Source organism: Neolamprologus multifasciatus, chromosome 7 (assembly GCF_963576455.1).
Source record: "Neolamprologus multifasciatus chromosome 7, fNeoMul1.2, whole genome shotgun sequence".
Lineage (NCBI taxonomy): Eukaryota > Metazoa > Chordata > Actinopteri > Cichliformes > Cichlidae > Neolamprologus > Neolamprologus multifasciatus.
In genome coordinates this window covers 19,727,779-19,755,463 of record NC_140445.1, presented here as the reverse complement: position 1 = coordinate 19,755,463, position 27,685 = coordinate 19,727,779, and the positions used below count along the sequence as shown (strand labels likewise).

At 38.6% G+C, this 27,685-nt stretch overlaps 1 protein-coding gene and 1 long non-coding RNA gene across 2 annotated transcripts in view; both read right to left on the bottom strand.

Moving 5' to 3' along the window:
• Positions 1-5,626: 5,626 nt before the first annotated feature.
• On the bottom strand, positions 5,627-16,600 carry LOC146514145 (uncharacterized). Its single transcript, XR_014874970.1, has 2 exons — positions 13,160-16,600; positions 5,627-12,935 (listed from the first exon to the last, which is right to left on the bottom strand). It is a non-coding gene; the product is annotated as an uncharacterized LOC146514145 (long non-coding RNA).
• A 9,896-nt stretch (positions 16,601-26,496) lies between these two features.
• The window catches only part of LOC146514144 (putative E3 ubiquitin-protein ligase HERC1), a 38,609-nt gene continuing 37,420 nt past the window's right edge, over positions 26,497-27,685 (bottom strand). The window contains exons 73-75 of the mRNA XM_085168795.1: positions 27,650-27,671; positions 27,158-27,598; positions 26,497-27,052 (exon numbers count right to left, since the gene is read on the bottom strand). Of these exons, the coding sequence (XP_085024921.1) occupies positions 26,867-27,052; positions 27,158-27,598; positions 27,650-27,671 (649 nt within the window). The 3' untranslated portion in view covers positions 26,497-26,866. The remainder of the gene's footprint in view (positions 27,053-27,157; positions 27,599-27,649; positions 27,672-27,685) is intronic.

Genomic DNA, 27,685 nt, shown 5'->3' with positions numbered 1-27,685 from the left:
TCAGTCATTGCTTTTGCCAACAACAGCATCACCCCTCTGCAGGATAGTGAAACTGTGTGCCTCCTTGGACTCGTTTCATTTTCTGCAAGATATTAAATGTAAAACCAGATTTCCTACAAACAGGAATTGTTTCTGCTCAAATCATTTTGTTTTAAGGTTTAGCAGACACCTGTCACATAGGAATACATGAACTCTAGTCTTACCATTTCCATTCCATTCAATTCTTGTCCACTGAATAATAACCTGTGGATGTAAATGCTGTAAATCACCTATTGTAGTCTCACTGAAACATCTGAGAGACCGAGCTTAATAACTAACACAAATTAAAAAAAACACAAATCTTCCACCTCTTGGGCCAGACGTGACTACTAATTCACTTGTCCTCGTTGGACGCTTGTCCCATGGCTGACTACTTTAATTAAACCGTGATTGGGGCTGGAAAGATGGTAGTGTTGTAATAAGATTGAAAGCTTTGGTCGGTCTCCAGCTGAGACTATCAGGGTATCATGGACCTCCGGGATGAGACTGAGGCATTGGAAAGGGACCAGCTGAGGCCAAGGTTGACTTAATCAGCGAACTGACTTGTACAAACAAATGAGAGCATTAGGAAGCTCAATCAGCAAGATGAATGTGATAAAAAATGATCGCTTATTGGTTTACAATCATCAGAATGAGCTGGCCAATTTGTGGAATGCCCAAAAGCAACAGATAGAAATGCAAATATAGAAATGGACGATTCTAATGTCCAAAAGAAGCTACACTTACTTCTTAATTGTGAGCTATAAACCAACATGTCAACCACCATTTTTAAAATATTCTTACTATGAAAAAAATCTCTAAATAATGAAATTGTAGCAATAATTAAAATTGAAATAATTGCAGGATTGTTATTATCATTGTGCATTAGATTGATGTAGTGCAGCAGTATGCGGTAGGTGGGGTGTGACTTCATCTTTCATAGTGGGATAAATGCTGTAATGCTGAAATGTCTGTTACTGCAGCTTAGTTACATTTACATCACTGAGCACTTGACAACATGCAACCTTTAAACATACAACATGAATTAATAATCATTTAGTGCATATAAATGCAACAAAATTAGTTAATTATCAGCATTTTTACCTATTAATATTCTCTTGTTATGTTTGCACCTTCTGCCACAATCACCTGTTGCAGTGAATATAATTTGCAAGTATGCAGGATTTCATTCAGTTTTCCTTCTGTGTGAGATGGATGGTATAGATGGGAAAACTCGGCAGTCGCAGTCTGTGCATAGCTGTATAGGTTCAAAACTTTTTAACACAGAGCTGAATGCACAGTTATGTCTTTATAAGACAGTCTTATTTCTATATATTTACTACTCTGTTTGGTCATTTCAGTTAATTACCTGAACTACTCTACCTTGGTTACTTGTTCCTACTCTCCTCATAAGGCCTACAGGTATATGTACCAGCCATCCAGATCCACTCTGTGTCAGACTGCTGTAGTGCACTCAGCTCTAGCAATCCAGCATACTCAGATGGCTTCGATTTTATTTTTCCCTTTCTCTGTTATCTCTGCCTATACTTAAAGTTTTAATTGCTTTGTGCATTTGGTCCAGTATGTTTTTACTTGTGACGCCTTTGTTGCATGAATATAATAAATATTTATAATTGAAACTATATTGCACATCATATCAAATAAATATCTGTGTTGGTCTGGTGCTGTTTGTTGTATAGATACAAGTTATACAAGTTATTCAGATACAAGTTATTAGTAGATTAAGTAAAAACTAATGAAATAAATTATGATAGACAAAGAAATAGAAAAAGGCTATGATAACAGATTATAGGGTTATTAACAACCATAAATTATGTTGGACAACAAAACAAAAATGCTCCAAACTACTTTAATATTCTAAAAACTGAAGATCTTTCAAATTAAAAATAATTAGATATACTGTATTTATTCTTAATAAATCCATACATTGCCTGCTGTTTGTGTGAATTGGGGGTCACGTGTTATTTTATATGGTATGTGTATATGTTATAAGAATATAAATCGATCATGCAAAATCACTATGATAATTGAAAAAAATAAAATAAAATAATAATAATTTATTTCTTAATTTCTTCAATAAATTTATTTTTTATTTGGCATTTCATTTGGTGAGTGTAGTTACACAGACACTCTCACTTAAAATGTACCTTTTAAAAACAAAAGAATAAAACAAGCTGAAGCTTTAGCCTGCAACTCTTTTGTCAATAATTTGATCTTTCTGCTTAATTCAAATGACTAATTATCATTATCATATGACCACATTATTAAGCACTAGAACTTTCTGCCTGCCATGGATTGATTGGAGGTTCAAGTGGTTTTATTGTTTTTTAGTTCTTTACAACATTCAACTTCTAAGTAAAATAGAAAATAGAATGAATTCACTTTGTCCAGTTTAAATGGTGTAATACTGCAGTCGATTGGTGGTCATAGTCAAAAGTCCTTTTTCTCCACATTTATTTCTTATTCCAAAATAGCATGAACATTTACAGCGCATGTTATTAAATAAGCAAGCACAGAATTAAGACACAGCAGACAACAGGCCACCCTGAGCTCGCTGCCTAACGTGCTTATCCAAGCTCTTATAGAAACCCAATCTGATCCTCATTTTTTTATTTCAGTGGGAAACAACGCTCCCAAGAACAACTCAAACAGTAGTGACAGTATTCTTTCTGTTGTATTTCTGTTGCATGCATTCCATTTTTACAAAACTTTATTTTCATACATGCCTATTTTGTTCAGTCATACTGTATTTGTAGCACATAACTGCAAAAGTCTTTTCAAAGCACAGATTTTTTTTTAAAATCACAGCTTTTAAGTGGCAGTCCCACTAGTTTAATTCTTGCCAACCTTTTTCAAGAAAGTGGACAAAGTTCAGCGTACCATATGGTGCAGGTCAGTTGAAGTGACACACTTAACAACACCTTTGCCCCGGGCACACATATGCCTAGACAGTGGATCAGGTGTTGATGCACCATTGACAGCCTTTCTCTGCCTAATTCCAGATTTGTGGCATGCACAGTGTCCACTTGCTAAGCGTAGTAATCCCAAGGATTGGCAAGTATTTTTAGTAATGGATTTACTGACGTCCGTTGATCCCTTGATGGGTGGCGTCTTTCACAACAGTTATGAAGTGAGCCACCAAGCCTTGCTGAGTAAAGTGTTTAACATTAACCACATCTGTGTGTGCTGTGTGAGTGTGTGTGTGTTTTGGACTTTTTGTACAGCCAGCCAAAGTGCTTGAACAAGTGAGAAATTGAATCATTTTTTCCCTGTGAATTACAGAAAGTGACAATTTTTTTCTCTCTGCTAGCTTAATGTGATCTGATAGATATCTCATCACACTAACCAGTTTATTCCTTCACAACAGAAGTTGGTAATTACTACACTATTACAACAGGTTTGTTACATTTAAAAAATAATCCTTAAAGAAATGTATACATTGACCTTCACGTATATATTTCAAGTGTCTGCAAAGTGCTTCTGCTAAACACACGTTTCTGTTCCAAGAAATGAAACAGAACAACTCAGGGTCTTCATCCCTCTGAATCTTTGGAGACGACTTTGTCTTAGAGAACAAAAGAATAAAACAAAAACTTTTATGTTGGCAGTATTTCGGATTGAAAGTGTCTTTACTGCTGTTTTATATGTCAATATAAGAAACATCTTATCACTGTCTCTCCGCCTGTCTGCCTCAGAGCTTTTATTATCTGCTCCATTAGTGAGGGTGAATATGTGTTCTATATGTGCCTCTCGTTCCTAACTGTCTCTGTCATTAGCTTTGATTTCATGCATTTTTCTTGTGCACCATGTGTAGACACTTGAAGACAAACATCCTTAACAGTAACAGATGGACTGTATTTTAATAGAATGTTCTTTTCAGATGAACAAATAATCTTCTCCAGTTTTAGAACCTCGTAACATCAGAAATGTGTGTACACGTGTCAGTTGTGTAGAGTAAAACAATGGCTGAGTGCTAGCTGGCTGAGTATGAGAGGAATCTAAATGTTAATTATGGCTCCAAAAAGTCAAATCGCCTAAATGTTGAAAGCCAGAGATTTTAGAGGCTGTTGGGAAAAGCTCATAGTAATCCATGATGATCTGAAGTGCTCCAGCTACCAGACAGCGCAGACCATAGCCAGCTGCAGACAGACAAACGTGCGTCTGTGTGTGTGCACGCTTGTGTGTCTGTCTGCATTTAGGGCAGGAACAAGAGGAGGGAATTACTTTAGATGAATTCAGAACGTTTTAGGGTAAGAGGATACGATGTATTCCTGGTCCCGGGCTCAGGAAATGAAGTGAAGGGTTGCCCTGCAGAGCATAGCAATACGTAACCTGTGACGTCATTACTTCCCTCATTCATCCTTTACCTTATCCCTCATTTTTCCTGTTTAAACACTGCGCCTCCCCACCTCCCTACGAGTGACGATAGCCCTCACTTATTTCTGCATTTTTGATCCTCCTATTTCCTCTTTATCAGACCGCCCCAAACCCCTATATATCTCACTCAGTTCTCTCAGTTTTCCCATTCTGAAATGGTTATGAGGCTTCCTGGTGTTTTGGCGAGCTGCTTGAGCAGAACAGCAAGGTTAAATCTCCCAGAAGAAAGAGGGTCCCCGCAGCTCTGCTCATTACCACATACAGTGCGCTCACCTTGAGAGTTACTGGGTTCAGGATTGATTAAATGGTTCACATACAAAAAAGGGTAAACAAAAAGGAATATAGCAAATGTCTTTGTGTGGTCAGAATTTCAATGTAAAATCAACACACGAATGTGTCAGGAGTGCAAAAGCCCCTTACACTTGCTAACATGAAAGTATCATTTTTAGTGTGGAGAATCTCACTGCAGATGGACAAAAAGAGTTGAACTCGTGTCACAGAGGCAAAAATCTCTTAATCTCAACGTGTCCCCAGCAAACTGTAAAAATCAAATGATCACATATCCAAATAAAATGTATGTTTATCTAAGGTGTACCACCACTGTGACAGTTCCTGATCACAGTTTTGAATGGGAATTACATTCAGTGTTAAAAACAGATATGTCACCAGCCCTATCGTCAGAGTCGTCCACTCTATCTTGTACCTCCAAGATCATCAGTGCCTTTTTTCAGCTATTTTTCTGACTGTGGCACATTACAAAACAGTGACGTCAAACTCTTGATGCTGTAGCTTTTCCACACATGAGTCAAGCCTTTTTCTTCTACTCTGCTTCTGTTCAGATTCAGAGATAACAAAACAGTCACAATGCTAACCTATGAAGGACAACTTTTCTAAAGACATATAAGCTCAATAGATAATAGGATTCTTAGAAAAGTAAAATCTTATCAATTTCTATCCTGCTGTATTATTTTTAAAATGAAAACGTACACAGCGCTTATTTAAAAAATCTGCTGATAAATTGCTAAGGAGTCTGAACATTACTGGGCATTGGAGCCAGTGTTCCTGTCCTGGACTTCATTTTTGTAATTGTTCCTGGCTTTAGCAATAAACCACATGCTTGGAGGTTTTCACATCTTGCACTCCCTGTTAGTATTGATGTCTGCGCTAGTCTTAAATGGTTATTTCCTGTTTTGCTTGTTTGTTTGTTGCCTTCTTTACTTTTATGTCTTGTGTTAGTTTTTTTCCTGCTTCCAGCTGATTGTCCTGACTGTCTTCTCCTGTGTGTGGTTGCTGTCTGTTATGTTCCTCATGTGCTACCTTTGTGGTTTTTGAGATTATTGTTTGTTTTACTTTACAACAAAGAGAGTTCAGAATACCCAGGGTATCTTTCCATTATCTGGATTCATTAATCCTAATATTGGCAACTGGAATAAATGGTCACACAGAACTGGTTATCAACCATCACCAATGGGCACATGAGTATCAAAACCAGACCATGGAGCAATGGAAGAAGGTGGTATGATCTGAGGAATCAAGTTTTCTTTAACATCACATGGACGACCTGGTGCGTCACTTACCGGTGCAACACCTGGCATCACAACAGACTGTAGCAAGAAGGCAAGCCAGCGGAGGCAGTGTGATGCTTTGGACAATGTTATGCTGGGAAACTTTGGGTGCTGCCATCCATGTGAATGTTCTATTAAAAAAGGCTACCAAGCATTGTTGCACCCTTTCATTAAAAAAGTATTATTTGATTGCTGTGGTATCTTTCAGCAGGATAACTCACCATGTGACAAAGCAAAACTGGTTCAGAAATGGCATAATGACAAGTTCAAGGTCTTGATTTGACCTCCAGATTCTCCAGATCTTATTCCAATTGAGTATCTGTGCGATGTGCTAGACAAAGAAATCTGATCCCAGGAGGCCCAAACTTGCAACTTCTGGGACTTAAAGGATCTGTTGCTAACATTTTGGCACCTGGTACCACGTGGACTCTAGTGGAGTCCATGCTTCAGTGGTTCAAGGCTGTTTTGGCAGTAAGAGGCAGAACAACACAATATTTAGCAGGTGGCTGTAATGTTAAGCCTAATCGGTGTATATTTATTACTGGTGCTCCTCAGGGAAACACAAAGGAGGGTCCTTTAGACCTTCTTCCCTCTGCAGAAGTTCAAGGGATCTTCCAGGAGTGGTGACACTATTATCCAGAGAATTGATTGGTCAGTGCCCACGGTCATTGATTGGTTAGCAGGCGGTGATTTCATACCTGCAAATCTCTAATCTGGAACTTAATCTACTCTGGAGCAGGTTAAGTTCACAGCACAAGTTACCATGGTGATATGTCCCGGTAGGACATGAATCACCTTCTTAGTACAGAGGACGGAAAAAAAATACAGAAAAATATCAAGTGTGTAAACGCAGCCTGAAAACAGAACACAGTCACTCCAAATAAATCCGTTCTGTGGGATGAAAATCGCTGTGTGATAGTTGAATATCAACAGCAATGAATAAATGTATTATGTAATGCACTTCAAGCACTTGGATATTAATCAAATTTAGCCTACTTCTTATTAAACATCAGGCATACACAAAGACTTCAGATTCTGTTAGAAAAATTTAGACCTTCCTTTTTGGAGACTTGATTACTCCTGGGTGATGATTTCATAGCTGATGATCTCTAATATGGTTAGTTTTACCACATAAGTTACCAAGGCAATATACCCTGATAAGAAGTGAACAACCTGTGTAGTACAGAAAACCCAGGGTTAACCCTGAAGTCAACATCCTGTTTCCACATGCCGTGACCAAAACCACAAGAACCACATGCAAATTGGATGTATGCTAAGCTTGTAAAGCAAATAGGCAATCATTTTGACTGGTGTTATCATTTTCTAGTACTTTGTTAAATCAAGACTAAATAGCTGGAGGTATTCTTAAAGTGCAATGTTTCCAAGTTTTAACATGCTTCTCTAATCTTGTGGAAATCCTACAGTTTACGTGTTTGTTTCAGTTTGTTTTTAAAATGCTTATCAGATTTGGTTAAAACCCGAGTAAACATTAATAGCATCAGTTACTGTGGCTGAGCCAGTTCCAAGGCAGTGCTGCCGTGTGTGCAGGGCGCATCAGTTTGGTCATTACTGTTACCTGTGCTTCTTCCTGCTCTGACACGTCAATGGGGCCATTGTAAGAAAGGTCTATTAAACATGTGAACACGTGCAGTATTAAGAGGTACTGACAGAAGCAGAGACGGGAAATCCTCAAAGATAATTAAAAGTCACTTCAGAATTTTCGTGCTGAATATTGAGAGGGAGAAATTGATTTGAGTGTCTCATGTGGCTAGCTGACTGTGTACAGCATAATTGATTTCCAATGCCTTTGCTGTATCAGCACGCTGGAGCAGGCTCACTGATATGTTGTATTAGCAACAAATCAATATTAAGCAGCTCATACACCAAAAAGAGGTCCAGGTCAAGGCTTTAAATCCAGATTTAAGCACAGTTTGAATAAATAATCAGTTTAGATAGTGATTCATCAGCATTCGTGTAGCAACAGAGAAATGTGTTTGGGTTTTTTGGTTGTTTTTTTTAACAAACATGCATCAGCACTACTCAATATAAATCAATGAAAACATTCTCACTTTTACAGATTGGGCTATTTTACTTCCATGAAACCAGATGATACAAAAAATACTGTAAAAATATAATTTTTGATGTTTGTGTTTTGCTACATTTTGTTAAGTTATCATTCACTTTACTTCATACTTATTCAAATTCTATAAGCATGTTAAATATAGTTTCACAGACCTTGTAGTTTAAAACAAAAAATGTTCCCTGTCAGTTTAATGGTGGTGTCTGTTTTTTAACACAAAAATTCCCCAATCATAAGGAATTTTACAATTAAACAACTGTTTTTTAATTTTGTTTTTTCCACTTTAGTGGCATTTATACCCATCACTTTCCAGTTTATTTTTATACAAGTATTTTTTTTACAGTGTTCTGTTAATATATTAAACATCTGATTGGTATAACAAAAAAACATCATTCTTCTTTTTCTGGATCTGTATTTTCTGATTTATTATTTAAGCATATTTTCCTAAAATGAGCTCTAATAGTTCAAGAAGATGAAATAAGGATTTGGACATTTAATTCATCTAGTGTTTATATTTCAGGTCTGACCAAGAATGCAGACTGATATATACTTAAAAAACACCTCATTTGCATATTTGAATATAAAATTTTAGAAAGTTCTCATACAAATCAGAATGTTAGTAATTTACCACAAATCACAGGTTATGATAATGTACAGGATAAAAGTTATGTTTTATTGTCACTGATTGGTCATCCTGCACAAAATCCTCAGAGACTTCAAACAGTTACTCTATCTCCAAGACAAATCAGTGTCTTTAATCTCAATTTGTAAGTTCACTGTGTGCACTTTCCACTAAAATATGGCCAATATTGTAGGTTCAGTGATTTGTGTGAACTGTAGCAAGATGGACATGGATGATTGACACTTCACCATCACATAAATTTATCAGTATCACACTAAAAACTGTCTTAATGTAAGTAATCGACAGGGAATGTTTCACTGTAAGAACAGTTTGTGACATGTTTGTGTTATTCACCTTCAGTGTCCCATCCCATTAATACAGAGATCATATTTTGCAGTAATTGACCTAAATTTAAAACTTTAATGGAAAGTAAATTACAGATTTGATCAAGTCCACTTCAACAATTTGCCAAAATGTCTTTCCTCACCTTCTGATGTGTAGTTTTTAAAGTATGCTTAGGTTTTACCTACCATGGTATAACGTGTAATGCTGGTGCATTTAAATGCCTTGAATTACCACAGCTATCGAAACCAGTTAATTATTTACTCAGTTGTCTGTCTACCAGAAAGTGAGATAAGAGCCTCCTGGCCACAGCCTAGTGTATTAAAGCCCTGATGTTTAATTGACCATCAGGAATCAGGTTTTTAAACTAGTGTAGTCCCTGTTCAAACAGCCACCCTGATTAAACCTTTGTTTTCTTTGAGACTCTTTTATCTGAGTTTTTTTGTGATGATCAATTTTCTGTAGCGTGCTGATGAATGACCACAGGGCTGTCGTTCTGATTTGTAGGAGCAGCAAGACAAAGATTTTCCTGCTTGAGTACCCACTGTCATCATGGAAGACACTCATACCTGAGTACACTTAAGGTACGTCCACATTGTGGAAGAAGAGATAAAAACATTTATATGCAGTAAAAACAAGGAAGGAGAATAACACGTATATTAAATATGTTCCTTTTTGTAAAGGTGCATAACAGCTGTGTTCTGTTTTTTCATTTATCATTAGGATCATTGGGACGAAAAAAGAGGCCCAGGTCAGAGCTTTAAATCTATGTTTAAGTCCTTTGAGCTCATCCTTATGAATAATTAAAAAGCCCACAATGGCAAGGTGCCCCAATTCGATCCCAAGCTAATGAATCTATCACTAATGACTCACTTAGCTCCCCAGACTTGACATGAGCAGACCTGACATCTACCCAGCAACACTTTAGCACGACTCTGTTGGATTGAAGTGTTAGTTTTAGGTGTCAAAACTCCTTTTTTCTCGTCTACTGCGACTCGCATTTCTCCAGAGGATGTGACAGGCAAAGCACAGTTATTAGTCTGTTGTTGTAACTGCTTGTGTTATTCAAGGAACTGACTAATAGCAGAGCGAGGGTTAGATTGATATGTTTTTACTGCATTTTAATCCCCGCTCTCTTTGGGTGGATTTATCTGATTGTTGTGTTTCTCACTCTTAGAGGAGTGTAATTTGACTGGTGGTAATTGCCAGTCTTATTTTAGTGGCTTTTTGTCTGCGTTTTTAAAGTATTTCTTATCAGTGTCTTTGTTTTACCCAGCACGTAATTCATGTGAGTATTGTGAGTCACTGAAATTACTGAAGCAGCAAAGTCTTTTACTTTAAAAATCCCAATAATTTCCAGATTTAAGTGCAGTGTTAGGTCATATGGTTATCCTAGGAACAATAGGTAGTTATGGGAAATATCTGTCTATTTTTAATGAACAAAGACTAATTTGCTTTAAAATGTCAAAGGTGAGCGTGGCACTATAGGGGACCTCATGTCAGACATGGTGGTATTGGAGCTAATTGGTCACGCCAGAAGACACTTCCTGTAGTGAAATACAGAGTGAGGTTTCAAGATGGTGTAAAGATGAGTCACACACATGGTTTTTACTTATGTCCAGAAGTGTTTGAGTTTATTCATGCTTGGGGGTTAAAGTGGATACTCCAGAACCTTCATCAAATATGTCTTTAAATCTGATCTGTGGACGATTACATAAAACTGTTGTTTTCATGTGCTGTCACCTAGCGTTGCTTCCAGCTGACAGCATGGAGTAAAAAGGAAATAATGACATCCCACGGTTCTGCTTACACCCTCATCACATATTTCCTTCTCATCCCTGTGATGCACTCATGGTGTAAATAAAACTGTGGTCGTGGAAATTTAGCATCCCGCCAGCGCTTCACAAGAGTAATGAGCAGTTACTCACAAACATCTGCTCAGATCTTGTCGAATTGAGTCGGCGAAATCCACAAAGAGCCGTGAATCTCACAGCAGAAAACCACAGATCAACTGATCGCATCCTCAAATGAAGAAACATCAAAAACTGGACCTCACAACACAAATTATTCCGACTTATTTCTATGTTTTTCCCCACGCTGCATTGCAGCACTTTATCTCAGGGTTCCCTGACCTGCTAAATCCCAATTTAACCCCAGCTGAAAAAGACACATCGGCTTCCAAAGTTAGATAAGTTTCAAAGTTCAATCTGTAAACTTATTTTAAGAATCTATTCAATTCAATTCAATTTTATTTATATAGCGCCAAATCACAACAAAAGTCGCCTCAAGGCGCTTCATAGATACAGAGAAAAACCCAACAATCATATGACCCCCTATGAGCAAGCACTTTGGCGACAGTGGGAAGGAAAAACTCCCTTTTAACAGGAAGAAACCTCCAGCAGAACCAGGCTTAGGGAGGGGCGGCCATCTGCTGCGACCAGTTGGGGTGAGAGAAGGAGGACAGGATAAAGACGTGCTGTGGAAGAGAGACAGAGATTAATAACAGATATGATTCAATGCAGAGAGGTCTGTTAACACATAGTGAGTGAGAAAGGTGACTGGAAAGGAAAAACTCAATGCATCATGGGAATCCCCCGGCAGCCTACGTCTATTGCAGCATAACTAAGGGAGGATTCAGGGTCACCTGGTCCAGCCCTAACTATATGCTTTAGCAAAAAGGAAAGTTTTAAGTCTAATCTTGAAAGTAGAGATAGTGTCTGTCTCCCAAATCCAAACTGGAAGCTGGTTCCACAGAAGACGGGCCTGAAAAGTGAAGGCTCTCCCTCCCATTCTACTCTTAAATACTCTAGGAACAACAAGTAAGCCTGCAGTGCCAGAGCGAAGTGCTCTAATAGGGTGATATGGTACTACAAGGTCATTAAGATAAGATAAGTCTACAGAAATTAAAAAAAAAACAAAAACAAAGTTAAAAATCTCAAAAAACCAAGGAAAAATGCAAGTTCAGTAAAACCAATGTGTTCACTCCACTCCACATCGAATCGACCGCTCTTACACAAAATGCCAAGTATCAGAGGTGTAAGTACCACTAGAGCAGGGGTCGGCAACCTGCGGCTCTGGAGCCGCATGCGGCTCTTTGTCCTTATACTGCGGCTCCGGGTGGTTTGGGAAAATAAATTAGAAGTATTTAGCTGAAGTGTATTTTATTTGTGTTTAGTTCTTTTTTTAACTTGTAGTTCTAAAGTGGAAGATTATTGTGATTTTGAAATATAAAAATAAAATTATATCTTATTATTTTTTCACCGCTCAAAATAAGCGTCACACTCGCGGAAGCCGGTGTACCCGCCGAAACGCCGTGCATTTATCGAGACTTTCGACCCCAGATAGGCGCAGAGGTTTGGGACCATAAGTCTTATTGTAAACATATCACGGCAGACCCAACGATGTTTTCATGAACATGCTTTTCAGCATCTCTTTACTGACCACTTTTCACACACGGTTGTTGTACGCATACAGCCGGCTGTAGCTTTTCAGCTCACAGCCCGACAACACAACAGCAGAGAGAGCACAGACTTTAAGGTGGCGAGGCGTGATTGCGGGTGCCGCTCAGGTGTGTCTGCCTCCCCTGCAGCGGCGCTGCAGACCACGCCCCGCCACACACATTAACCAGGTAAAATACATATTTAGGCAGAATTTTGCAAATATCTATTTTTCCTTTTTTAGCAGCATAGTGCTTTTTTCCAATTACTTTTTAAAAGTCAGGTCAAGGCTCCAAAAGCCCAAAGGCGATATAAGGGTGGCGGCTCACAACAGTTTTTGTTTGCTGGATCATTTTAGTTCAGCTGGGTGTCTTTCCTTTTGTTATATTTCTTTAAGAGTTCAAAATGTGTTAATTACATAAATAAAATGTAATTTTCTCTGTAGCACTTCATGGATTTCATAAGCAACACACCTTAGTTGCTCTGTGGATTCTTTTAAAAAGCAGTTAAAAACTTTTCTGTTCAAACAAGCCTTTTGTTGATCAACGTATTTTATATTCTTTACATTATTTACATTTGATCTTTTACATTGTGTATAATGTCTATTGATTGTATTGTTTATTTTAATATTTGTGTACAGCGCGTTGTGACTGCCTGTCTGTGAAAAGCGCTTAATAAATAAACTTTACTTACTTACTTTAGTTGTTCACACAAAGCATAAAGGTAAAAAACAATATATACAGTGTTATCTTCATTTTAGATTTCAAAAAGTATTTGCGGCTCCCAGTGTTTTCTTTTGCGTGGAAACCGGGTCCAAGTGGCTCTTTGGGTGTAAAAGGTTGCAGACCCCTGCACTAGAGTAAGCTTAAACCATGCACAGAAAAGGGGGCATTAATATAAAATCCATTACTATAACATCCTCCTGTCAGATCTGAGATACAATGTTTAAATCAAAATAAAAACATAAAAAAACACAGAAATCCAGGCTAGATAATCGATGTCCTCATTAGATGTGCATGTGATTGTGCTTGTTTGCTCAGATTTAGTATAAATTTCCATGACAAAAAAACAACAGGTGAATCTTAAGGACTGAGGGGTTTTATGTTAGAGTATTCTGCTGCCATTGTTTGTGGTCCTCTTGTCCCGTCAGAGGCAGGATTATGCAAATCGCATGGATCACATTTATTACTTGATAAAAAAGGCGTCATTATCTCTTCAAACTTTAGAATGACCCCAGCCTCTGCGCAAGATGACGTGGAGCAAAATGACCAAGACGACCATATCCTAACGCCTTCAGTCAGTAGCTTTAAACCCAACATCTATGGAGATAGTGCTCTCCACCATCAGCACCAAAACACCAAACTGGGAGATGGTGGGCCAGTACCTTGGTACCTCGGTTACTTGGAGTTTCTCGTTCTGCTCTTCAATCAGACTAGTTATTATTTCATTTTCCTTTCTGTTGCACTAATAACCACTAAAATACTACTTTTAACAGAAGAACTTCAAGAATGATAATTTTATACATTTTCAGTAGTTGAAGTTGAACTAATATCATTTTATGTGATTATGAAAATTGCATTTCATAGGATGTCGCCAGTAATAATGAAATCAGCTGTAAGTATACCGCAGTAATCCAGAAAACCACATTACTCCCTGCTTCGGGCCTACTGAGATTGATTACTATATGTGACAATATTATGAATAATTAACAAAGGCAGAAACCAAATGATACTATTCTAGATCTTGAGACATTCCACCCAGCAAATAACAGTTCTTGTATAAATGTTGGTTTTTAACTGTGGCCTTGAACTCTAGGCCCTCGAGTACATTCAAGATGATTTTGCACTACCTGAGCATAAAGCCGGCATAAACAAATGCTGGGTACAGACATCAGAGTGCCGGATCAGGCAAAACACTCGGATGCTGTTTTTCAGGAGTTGCTCACAAAACCGGAGCTACTTGGTCCACAAATACTGACATTACATTTGAAAGAAGAGCTCCATCTCCAGTCCTCATTTGAGGCTGCGCAGTTTAAGTTGTTTTGCTCCACCCGCATTGTCTAAGATCTGCCATGTAAACATTTCGATCAAGACAATTATATCAGTAATTTGCTTCTAAAAGTCTGAAACAGCCCATGTAAGTACAGTTTACACACTTCACCATGTAGATAATTTTATATTCATTGCAATAAGACTCAGGATTTCAGTGTGTGTAACTGTACTTTATGTTACTACATTTATTTGGCATCTTTAGTCACTACCTATTCCTCCATATTATGACTCTGACATGCAAAATGTATTTGGGATATGATGCAATCCTTCTATATATAAAACACATTTTTTAGAGGAGTGGAACTGTAATGCTTGCAAAAATACCAACGTTACATAATTTCAGTTTTTTTCTTTTAGTATTTTTAATAATTTGTATGTTTGGCCTGTTTGACATTTTGTGAAACCATTTGTGCTTTTAATCAAGTCTTGTAATATCCCATTTCCTGGACTATCTGTGAGCTGCAAAGCAGTTACACAAAATGTTAAACAAGCTACTTAGGACAGAACTGACCCATTAAGCTGAAGCATGATCTTCCTGAAAGCCCAGAAGGTCACCAGTTGCTTGACAGAGAAATAACCAATCACAGCAGAATAGGGCATCCCTGCAGCTGATCCAATCTAGCACCAACCCTGTAATAAGCTGCTTGGACAAATGACCTATGGGGTCATTCTTTAGCATGGCAACAAAGCTGTCAGTCTATGTTTGCAACACTGGGTGGGTTATGAAAATTGCTTTAATCTTTTCACTGGTATAAAACTATTGCCATTTTGATAATTAATCTCCCTGGCTTTAGAGGGAAAGTCTACGCCTAAACTCACTAATGAATATCTGTCTCTGTTGCCCTCGTTAGGGCTGATCATACACAAGCCTGTAGGGTTTGGACCAAACCTTTAGTAAATATAATTACCTACTCTACAAATATGCAGACACTTGCATCACTGGGAAACTATTGTGGCTTCTATTCTAAAGAATCTGACCATTTAGTTCTTGCACTATCAAAACAGAGCTTAGTTGTCACCCTTTTGTGGCTGGTGGATCGTACGTAGGGTAGCAGATGTTCTTTTTTTAGTTTATTATCCATTGCTTTCATTTACAAGCTTGTAATAAATCTGCTTTGCAGGGTCAGACTTCTAAGCCAGTGCACCCACTTATACCACATAGTCATGCATCACATGTGAAAGAGCTTTGACAAAAAGCTATCAGTTACTACATAAAGGCTCCAGCTGAGAGGACACAAACTGTCACTGTATATTACAGTCAGCAGTTACAGGAAGCTGGCAGCACCCAGGCTATAAGGGAGCTTTCAAGAAAATGAGGCTTTACAGCTAGAGCATACAGTCACTGAACTGATCTCAGCATTACCCCTTTTATGGACATCAAACCATAAGGCGAAATGCTGAAAATCTCCTTTTTTCGCCCTTGGTACTCTCAACGGTTTCTTAGAAGATAATTCTAAAGTGTCACTAATTGACAAAGGTACAAGAGACACGTGCCTCAGACTGTTTTCTGTGTGCTTTTCCAACCATACAAAAGGACCCCAAACAGAAACGCTGCGATGATCAAAACCGCCGAGTGCAGCAACAGCAGTGCGGGACATGTGACTAAGGGTCCGCCACACAGAGAGCGAGCTATATGGTGATTGATCTGCCCAAACATCGCCTTAATTGAAAACGCTATTCCAGCTAGGCACATTGGCTTGACACAAACATACGTACATGCACAGACTCATATGAATAAAAATAAACACTATACGCAACAAGTCTTACATGCACACAATTTTTTTTTTAAATTTCTTTGTTTGTTTCACTGTTGGTCTGCTGTTTTGTTCTTTGGTTGGTTTTTTACATGTTGCCTTCTGAAAAAATCCTTTCTACAGCAACACTAAAAGCCTATCTACAGCATAATCTGACTTTACCATCATATTAACAACATAGGCAGCATAACACGTGGCAATACTGCTCCCGGTCCACCCCCGTTCTCCTGGCACCATCCTTCCTCTAGGAGGTCATCCCTGTGCATTTCCCTCGATTCATCTCATTACGCAATTCTGTCTTTTTTATTGTTTTTTTTTTTCCCATTGCTATAAATATACACAGATGTCACATCTGATGCTTCCGTTTTTTAATGTCTGCCATCAATGGCAGTGGGTGCCAAAGAACAAATCTTCTTCAAAAGCCTCTCCATGGATTTTATATGAAGCTGGAATTATAGATTAAAATACAAAGGGTTACATTTATTAGTTAAAGATAAAAATATAAACTGATAAACAGACATATATGATGGTTCGTGTATGGTCAGAATTATGAATCAGAACATGCACTGCATTACCAAAGAATCAGAAATCATGTAGCCATTTCATCTTTTTTTTGGAACGTATTGCCTCAGATGTGCAGAACTGTAAATGACTTTAATGATGAATGAGAGATCCTTTGCTGCTACCTATGGGCTCAGCTGTGTCCTCCTTATATGTTAAGGATGTTAATACATGAGGAAACCACATCACTCTTTAAATCCGCATTTTTGCTTTGTTATGACAGTGCTAACCCATGTCCCGTCAAACCAGCAGAGTGCAGTCTGAGTGTGAAGAGGAGTTGTTCGTGATTCTCCTGGAAAGGTAGTCAGAAGCGCTCGAGTTTACCAGCGACACCTCTTTCTGTCTCATGTGTTTACAAGTGCACGCACTGGGCATCACTTTGTGTGTAACACAAGAGCAGTGTGTACAACACTCGCACAAGCACTGTAGGATAAGATTTGATCACAGACACCTCAAGTGCAAAGAGAGGACAATCCACCTGAGCTGAGACTAAATCTCTGGGATTATTACCCCTAACAAACCAGTGCTTTATGCATCATACTTGCATGATTCCCTTATTCACACGTGGTTGGTAATGTGCCTTGAAAAATTTGATTCTCGCACACAGCAAACTAATAAAATGAGTATTTGTTTGTTCTTTATCTCTCTTTATAAAGAAGAATATCTCTGGCACAGAGAGACTTAGTTGTATTTGCAGACTTTAGACTATAGATCAGGCTCAGTTTGTTGCATGATTAATATTGCAGTTTAATCAAGTAGCTGGCTAGCAATATTCACTGGAGAGCAACAAGTCTCGGCAATCTTCCTGAGCTTGTCATCACGATTAGACTAATAGAGCTTACGCTGGACATTAAGTCACATACAGGACAGTTTTAAAGTTTTATTTAGCTGTTTTCTGGTTAAAGATAGCAGAGATTCATATTTTGGGTGAAACTGGACCTTGCACATCATTGCTTTAGTTACACTTGCATATAAAGGCAGCATGTTTACAGTGACTGAAGAAGGAAAGCATCTCTGGTGGTGCAGATTTTAAAGGACTATAAATCACAAGAAAGGCTGTCACACAGCTATTTTTGTCTGTGTGATTACCCTGCAGACACTGTCTGGTGGCTGGTGTAGGCTGCCACAAAGCCCAGTATATACGCGCACGAATGCATGCCTGTTAGTGTGTGACATGCTGGCTGTGGGTCTGTGATATATGTGCATTAGAGCAGGTGCCACATTTACACTGTATGATACAGACCTACTTTCTTTGGTATTTTGAGCTCACGGGGAACGTAACTTGGTCCTTTTTGTCCTGTGTCATCATTTTTCTGCCCCAATTCTACAGCATGCAAACATTGTATATACTCCTGTGTGGTTGTGGTGGAGATTTAATGAGGTTATGTTGTCCCAGAAACACATATATATGTGTAATGCCTGGTTTAAAAAATTACAATTGATTTGCAATTAAAACTTCAATTTTGTTAAAGTATCCAGATAACTAAACAAAGCACAAAAATGGATTACTTGTATTTCATCCCACCGCTTGTACTTGTGTAAGTATGTTTACATAAACTTTACAAAAAATAGCCCAGCTTAAAGCAGCCTGTACATTTGTATATCTCTTTTTTTTTTTTTGTCTAATAATCATGGTCAAGCCCTTCCGATAGCAACTTAGCCAGATGGCAAACACCAGATGTTCATGATTACTGAGAATACAAAATGATTCCCGATTTCAACATCATTAGCAAATAAAAGGGAGGGCGAGGGGTTGAAAGAAATTTCTGTTCCTGCAAAGGTCTCTTGCCCAGATGTTGTTGCGTAATAACTCATTGAAAATGAAAGCTCTGTTGTTTAGTATTGGCTTCCAACCTCTGGAAGCAGCCAGCCAGCTTTGGCTGTATGAAGCCGGGCTGATGCCCACAGGAGGTAAAGCCCCAGCCATCGTTGATGAACTGTCTGTGAGCCAAAGGATGGATGGACTCTCCGCTGCGCAGTGTTTGTAAGCCAGAGATATTAGACAACTAGTTCCAGCTACACAGACATTTAGCAGAGCTGACGTATCATAACATGGATTTAAATGAAAGAGGATACACTGAGCCTCAGAGGGTATTTTGTGTCAGTTACATGCAGGATCTCCCTTTTGTGATAAGGATGAGGATGTCAAACTGCAGTCACAATGAAATGAGTAAGTTGTGTGGGGGGTGTTTTTTAGGCACCTTTGTGAAAATAAAAAGGTAAATAACTTGATTATTTCATAGCACTTTATTCAGAAAGACACAACAGGACGCACTATTCGCAGTTTTATATCCTCTATCCTTTAGTTCTACATCCATAACTGCTCATGTCCTGGTGGTGTTTGGCTTCAGGCAACGCTGTCTTCTAAAATGTTATTTCTATACGAGAAAACTCCATTTTCAATAGGAGGTAAAATTATATTTTAAAAAAGATCAAGTCACTTTTAAAAGCCTGGAGGTAATACTTAATGTATTTGAAATGAGATCTGCTGTCACTGCAGCTGCTGGCCAAAGTGGTGGGGCAGTCTCATTTTCAGATGAGATTATTTGTCTGATGACGCTCATGGGGAAATTAGATTGAAGCCAGTGTAGTGGTACTGAGAAATGTTGAGAGGCTCACTGTGTAAGAGCAGACGCACTCAAGGTTATTAGGGAAAAAAATCAAAGGACCGATGGTGGTGCAGATGTGGCGTGCCAGAATCATCATCTTAGTTGACTATTTCCTCGGTGTCACTAAAGGACGAGATGCAGAAAAAGCTGAAAAAGCCTGAGAACATAAAGTTTCATTGAAATTGCTTTTCAGCATCTGTTAGGCAAGACCAAAGTGCTGGACTTATAGAATGACACTGCTATTCACACCAAACCAACACTTTAAAAATAGCCATTTAAAATCTACTTAACCCAATGAATTAAACAGCTACACTTGATACCTGTTTTAGAGTCGTATTTTGGTTCATTCCAGAAAGGTTCAGTAGTACGAGGAGATTGTGTTGCCCCTTCAGACACTGTTGAATTATTAATCGGAGCAGTCTCACCAGGTTCCCACCTAGTGTCACTTAAATCCTCCTTAAGTTCCTTGACACGCCTTGGCTTGTCACTCCACAGGCCATTTGAGGGAAACTGCCATTAAAAGGGCGTTTTTATGAGAGCACCAACTCCTCAGTCGACAGCAGTAAATATTAGCTAGTTGATTAGCTGAATTAAGCTAGCAGCCTAGTTGATTCCTACCTGTTAGCCAAAGTGGCTACACCCCAAATAATGTTTCACTCTACTCCTCTATTCCTTAAATTTAAAAGGGTTTGCTATAAAACAAACCCACCACCCTGGATAAATTATTTCTCGAGACCACATATATTTTGCTATCAGACTGTAAAGACTCTAAACTTTTGGTCCGCAGTAAATTTGGCAGTTTAGCATGGATGCTGCCTCAATTGGCTAAAGAACTGCAGTTTTTGGGACACAACAAGTTTGGGAAACATTGTTGAGCATGTTATCGCATTTAATGCAAACTTCATAACGTGTCCAATATGTTTACAGACAAATGTTAAAGATGACAAGCTGCAAATTAACCCATGCCGATTCAACGAATGCTACAATTTATCAGGATAAGTGGGTGGGCCCTTAGATCTGTTCTAGTGTCTCCTGCAGGTTCTCAACGGCACTGGGGTTTTTTTTTATAAAAGGTCGGCACTTTGGACTGTGTCATGTTGTTGAGTTGTTCTGTTTCTATAAAACAGAGTGTGTATTTGACAGGAAGACTGACTTTACATCCCTTAAACTATTTACACTCAGGCATATACACACAAGCGCATATCTTTCCCTGCTTTTGTTAAAGTTTGTTTCCCATCTTTAGGCTAAAGATGGGAAACTTTGTCATAAAGTTACAGCCAGCTCATGCTGGCTGTAACTTTATGACAAAGGTCAGAAACAGCATTATTTGTCTAACTAAGAATGGTCCAGGTAATGGGTGTATTTGCAAAATACACAGCTACTGCACAGATGCAGTATTTATCAAATCATGGGTCTGAAATGACAGATAACGCCTTTGTGCATGTGTTCAGTTCCTTCCTGTCACCTATTTGGCACATATCACAACATCCCGACTGTAATTTAGCAACCAGACAAGTACACACACATGACATCACTGATTGAAACTGTACCAGAGTCTTAAGTATCTCAGAGGGACACGGGTCACACCTTGTCTGTCCTGTCCTGTAATGAGAGAAGAGAGGGTGTCAGCCTGTACACTCAAACAAGCCCAGGCACACGTCACATCAGCACATTAACTCAGTGATTCATTGACCCGCACCCAAGTGCCCTTGTTTTCAAAGCAGCCCTCCATTCATTCACTACTGAGATGAAATGGGCTTCTCTGATTTTGGAGGGGAACGGGTGTGTGTGTGTGTGTGTGTGTGTGTGTGTGTGTGTGTGTGTGTGTGTGGAGGATCAGATGACCAGTCACTCCTGTTTTGCTTCAGTGAGACTATATAGGTCACACCAGCCTTTAACTAATTAAAAATTCAGGATGGGTACCTGCTCTGTTCTCCGGAGGCATGATTTTTTATTATAAATGAAAAAAATGTATTAAACATCCTTTGCCACCTCAGTCTAACAGAGCAGAAAATATGGTGTGTACACATAACTTGGTTAAGCTTCAAAATTACTGTTAACGTGTCTCACACACTTGCACTAAAAACACTGTGAAAAGACACATAAAGAGACATAAGGTAATGACAAAGTTACCTCCCAGTTTTGGTGGTCCTCTGATGTCTTTTGTACATCAACTATTTTGTAAAAAAGAAAACAAAGAAAAATAATGATTTTAGTATATTAATTTTGTCTTAAGCCACCCACCATGAACGCTGCTAGGCAAGCTTCCTTGTAATTCCTTTGAGTAGACTTCAATAATACTTCTCCAGGCTTCCTAGAGGACATTCAAAGCTCTTCTTTTGATGTTGGCTGCCTCTTGTTCATTCCCTGTAAATATGATCCTACACTGCTTCAGTAATGTTGAGGTGCAGACTCTATCTTTCCAAGGTGTGCACACTGGTGAAGTGTTTGGGATCGTGCTGAAAAATGTAGTTGCCAATCGGGTGCTTTCCAGGTGTTTCACAATCTAATGGTGCTTTTTTGCATTCCATAATATCCACCAAACACCACTAGCTAAAATGCATTCCCAAACCTTGACACAGTCTCTACCGGGTTTTACAGTTGGTTGTAAACACTCACTGTTGTACCTCTCTCTAGATTGGACTGAGAGTGAGTGAAAAAGCAGCCAAAGTCCAAAGAAAAATTCAAAAAGATCTTCAGAAACCCAGGAGAACTATTACTCAAGAACACTTTAAAAATTACAAGGTCTGGCTCCTGGGAAGCAAATAGATAGAAAAACCTCAGTACAGCACTGTAATAATTGCTGAACTGTTTGTTTAAAGTAGTTTAAAGGGTCAAATAGTCCACACAACAGCTAATCTGTGGTGGTGCACTGGTTTAAGCAAAGGGCTTCTATTTTTAAGGCATATGAAGTGCATGTATTTGCTCATGAGGTTTAAACTGAAGCTGGTTGGCAGCAGTGATCGTGAAGGGAGAAATGCAAGACAAATCGCACCACCAGTGTGGATTTGAAATCAAACAATCGATTTGTGGATGACAGAGTTGGCAGAGTAAAAGAAAAAAAAATCGGTCTTGGCTTCCCTTTTGTGATTTGTGATGGATGAAAAATGTGGCTAAATTGGGAGATATCCAAGGGTTCCTTTTGAAACTCAGCGTACATGTTTTGTTTGCACCTGGGCAGAAACAAATGTAGGTGACCTAATTAGAGCGGTGACATGCAAGCAGTTCTTTCTTTTTAAATAATTTCATGATGCAGACTAAATCCATCTGCACTTATGGCTAGTAGGAAAAAAAAGGTTTGACCATAACTAGAAGTGCATGAATCCACAGAGCTCTGTGTGCTACTGTTGCTCAGGTTTGAAAAGGTCTGTCACTGGAGTCATTTTAGCTCATCCAGGTTGTCATCTATTCGTACTGATCAAATTAGCAGAAACACAGTGACAGATATTAGCTAACAGTGATAATGCATCATCAGCTATGCAGGATCTGTGTTTGTGTGTGTGTGCATGTGTGTGTGTTAATGATCTCCCCTGATTCTAATTGATTTCTTGAACTTGGTAGATGTAGTGGGAAGTTCAACAATCAGACTGCCCTCCAGTGGTAATAGGCAGTACTGCATGTCTACAATGTTTGATTAAGAACATTTAGAAAAAACACGACAACCGCTACAGCATTAAGACCACCTTTCCAATCTTGTGTTGCTCCACCTTATCATACCTAAAAGATATCAGAAGCAGTTTATATGAAGTAGAGGGGGGCACACTGTCCTGCATTTGCAAAGTTTAGCCAGGTTATCTAAGCAAGGAACCAGTTTCCAATTATGTCACATCACCTGCCAGTAGTTTTCATGTTTTAGCTTTTTGGTTTATAACATATAGTAAGATAAATTGTTTCTTTCGGCACAGAGTTCAGCGTACCTTTCATATACAGATAATCCCATTTTGGCTAAGATTACATTGTTCCAGCTTGTAATTCCAGACAGGATATTTTCATTTGTAATTACTTATTGTAGTCTAATATCCTTTTGGGTCTCCCTAAATGACCCCGGCCTCTACAACCATCTGCAAAGAGAATTAAATACAAAATACCTGAAATGACATCTACCTCCACACAGGAATATCCATTAGAGTAGTACAACTGCAGCAAATCTGTGAAACAAGTCCTTGGTGCTTTTTTGGTTTTTGTTTTTTTCCTGCCCTGCCTTCTCAAATTTGCGGACCTGTTAGGTTGATAGATGGCGCTTTTATTTATATCTGGCGAGGCTTCTCATGAGAAACGCTCCCCCTCTCAGCTGCAGGGCTGCTGACTTGAATTGTGCCTTATTGGCCACACAGCACACAGGGAAAACAGATGGGTAATAAGGTCAGAGCAGACGTACCTCACACCAGCACAGACAGATTGCAGACGCACCAGCTGTGCTGACTCAGGACAACATTAGACCCAAGGGAGCCGGATTAAGATCTCTTTTTTTGTACAATCGGGAAGCTGTTGCTTTCTCTGTTATATTTTTCTCAAGTAGAGGTTAATGCAAATGAAAATGAAAGAAATGACCAGATTTTTTCAGACTGTTTTTTATTCTCGTATGAATAATGGAGTCCCACATTAACGCATTATTTTCTGCAAAGGTGGAAGAATTCAGATCACGCACATCTGTCAGCTATTTTCTGCTTTTTTACTTTTGAATTCTGAGAGCCATGAAGTCTGCTTCCCTTTGAGTTAATCATCCCTCTCCAATCTGACCTATAGTGACTTGTCTCTGTTATGTCTTGCAGTCTAATATCTGTCCTGTCTACGTCAATCTAATACCTACCTGTCCAAAATTTGGACTTGTTTCAGGGCACTGTGGCCAGTTTGCTTGAAGAAGCAGACTGACTCAGCCTAGTAAACATGCAACAAACAATACCTGGACCTACCATACCTGGGCTGTGGTGTGCTTTGCCCATAAACCTTGCCAACACTTTTAAAAGGAACCATTACACTTTCATTCCCAGCTGTTTGTTTGTTTTTAATTCTTGGACTTTTTAATGAAGCAGCTTTGGTGATGCTGCTCAATCAGCCAATTGTCTGTGTTCACAGCTGAGGCTGTGTGCCTGTGATGACCAAATTAGGGATATCTACTCTCACTGACATCATACGGACCAAACATTTAAAAATTGAAAAATAAAGAGGTTCGGACATGGTGAGCTCAATTGTTTGAAACTGTGGGCGGGTTTAATATGACCATCCGCTAGCGCACCAGTAAATGTGAGAGCAAAAAGACAGCTCAGTAATTTTGTGTTTCTTTTGAGTTACTTAGTATTCTAGCTTAATCTGACTTTCTGAGATTAAAGTCAGAATTCTTTAATCTCAGAATTCTGACTTTATGCTCAGAATTCTGAGATTAAAGATTTCTGACTATAGTGGCACTGTTTTTCTCACTATTTATTACAAATGGCCAGAGATCAGCGTGCTTACACAGTTAGTATTGTGAGTATGTTGGCAAGCTGAGCTCAGGCACTGCTATGTTTAAGTCACTAACTTGTCTGGACTCTTGTCTTGTTGTAATGACCGAACCAGTTTGATGTACGGAAGAAGATTAGGGCCACTGGGAAAAAAAAAAAAATTAAAGTCAGAATTCTGATTTTAATCTCAGCATTCTGAGATTAAAGAATTCTGACTTTTTTCTCAGAATTCTGACTTTAATCTCAGCATTCTGAGATTAAAGAATTCTGACTTTTTTCTCAGAATTCTGACTTTAATCTCAGAATTCTGAGAAAAAAGTCAGAATTCTTTTTTTTTTTTCCCAGTGGCCCTAATCCTCTTCCGTAGATGCCATTGCTATTTGGGCCTTACACAGAAAAAATATTTTCTGTGTGATAAAGTTAAAGAAGATTTTTATAAAAATATTTTTAGGTGCATCATTTTCAGCAGAAACCCTCACTGGAACTATTTTTTCTTTCTTACTGTACTTTTTTAATGCCCCATAATTCTTCACAGGATTTATTTGTTTTAGAGAAAGTTGACTGACTACACTTGAAACTGTGTTTTCAGCTAGATTACAAATGTGTAGCTTTATTCAGAGCTTTGGAGTTCTTCTTGTAACGGGCAGTGGAAATTGTTTCTCAATCCTGTTTAAAAAATGAAGTTTGTTATCCTAATCTAATAATCTAATCTGATTAAACACGCCGGTCTCAGTGCAGTTTAGCAGGGCTGTCAGTCAGTTACCTTGGAATAGGTTACATAACTCACAATCACAATCATGGATGTATGTATTTGTATCCATTTATTTATTTGTACTTGATTTATATTGCATTGGCATATGTAGATATTTACTGCTACCAAAGAGGTTTGGTTTTTGGTGGCATTCGCGTGCATGCATAACACTCTGCCTGTAAACAGCTCCAAAGGTTTTGGATGAATTGTGATAAAACGTAAACCTGTAGGGGTTTAAAGATATTAAAATTCGACTTGCATCCACAAACGTTTAACGTCAGTTAATTTACTTATTGATTAAAAATTTACCCAAAAAAGCCTTATAACTTAAAGTTTGGTGGGTATTGTCAACATATAGAAAGTACTGTTTAAAGATTTAAAATATCATCTCACATTTGACCTCTGACCTTTTCTTCAACGTCAATAAATTGATCTGAAGCTCAAAGTGATAATATTCCCATATAGAACTTTTTACAGGGAATATATGGGGATTCTAAATACCACGTTACTCTGGACCTCTGATTTTCTCTTAAGGATCAAACTTTCAGAAAATGTCTTTTTATCTTTAAAACTATTTTTTAAATTCTATCACAAATGGTATATGTCAATTCTACACATAACATTATACTTTGCATCTACATTTAACCTTTGTACTGATCTCCAAACTTTTTAAAGTGCATTTAAAGTCAACAAAGATAAACAAACATAAGAGACACTAAACCAAACCAGTGGTAACCAGTGTAAACCAGTTTGTTTTCACTTAATTAATACATCATATGTGCATTTCAAAATCTGAATCTGTACATTTGATCTTTTGTTTTTTATTCCTACATTACTTCAACTTGAAAATGTTATTTAGACAACATATTCCTTATTTAAACACTCTTTATTTTACAGTTTTACTGATTACAGTAAGTTTCAGAAGGTCAATAAATTATTACACATTTTCGAACAACAGGCACCTTAACTCCTTAACTGTGGCTTATTCACGTAGATTTTTAAAAAAAATCTTACTGTTTTCCCTGTAGTAGTTTTGATTCAGAATAAGCACTGCAATAATTACAACATCTGTCACAGCTGGAAGAGAAAGTCAAATCTACGCATATCTTTAAATTAACCAACATATAAACATCACAACCGTATAAGTCTGGTGAATAAAAATCTGTGTTCAGTGCATAATGTGCATGGCATCGGAGAAAAACATTCACCACCCTGTTGGAGTCTGGAGTTTTCTGCTTCAGTCCTCGGTGTCAGAGCTATCTGCTGGGTCGGTGTTGTGAGTCAGCATGTAGTTGTCCATGTCAATGGAGGGGCAGTTGTGAAGGGAGTAACGCAGGCGCTCAGCAAGGATGGCCTGGCTCGTGTAAGGGGGCAGGCGAAGAAGGAAGAAACAGGTCTGAGCGGTTGGAAGTCCGTTGATGGGCTAAATATGAGCAGCAGAGAGAAAAAGAAAAAGTAAACCTTAATAATCTTACTCTTGGTATTTGTTCATGTAACCAGCTTCGTCACCAGGTTGTGATCTCCTTACCCTGTCCACCTTGATGATCTGGAACTTCTGCGTGATATCAGCCAGGTTGGAGGGCAGCCTGGACCTGCCAGAGACGAAGCGTAGGAAAAGCACCCGCTCCTCATTCGTGAACTCCTCCAAGCTCTGCCAGAACCAGCAAATGAGCTGGTGGCTCTCGGTGATATCGCGGTAACGCACCAGCTTCTTTAGCATCTCGACGGAGACTTCTGGCAGGCCGCAGACCAGCTGCTCGAGCTGCTGTGCCGTCAGCAGCGAGAGGAGGGGCACGGGGATGATGGTGGACATGCCCTCTCTCACTGCTGCCACCTGGACATAACAGAACAAGCTCAGCTTTGATACTTCTGAGGGACGAGAACAACAAGAACAACAAACAGGGTGAGCAGCGAGCACTAATGGAAGCTGGCAGGCAGACCGGGGCACAAAAAATGAAGCAGAATTAAACTAAAATGAAACAAGAAAACACAAATAAACTGAACTGAAACAAAAATGTACCAAATAAATGAAACACAAAACTCTACTCAAAGGTTT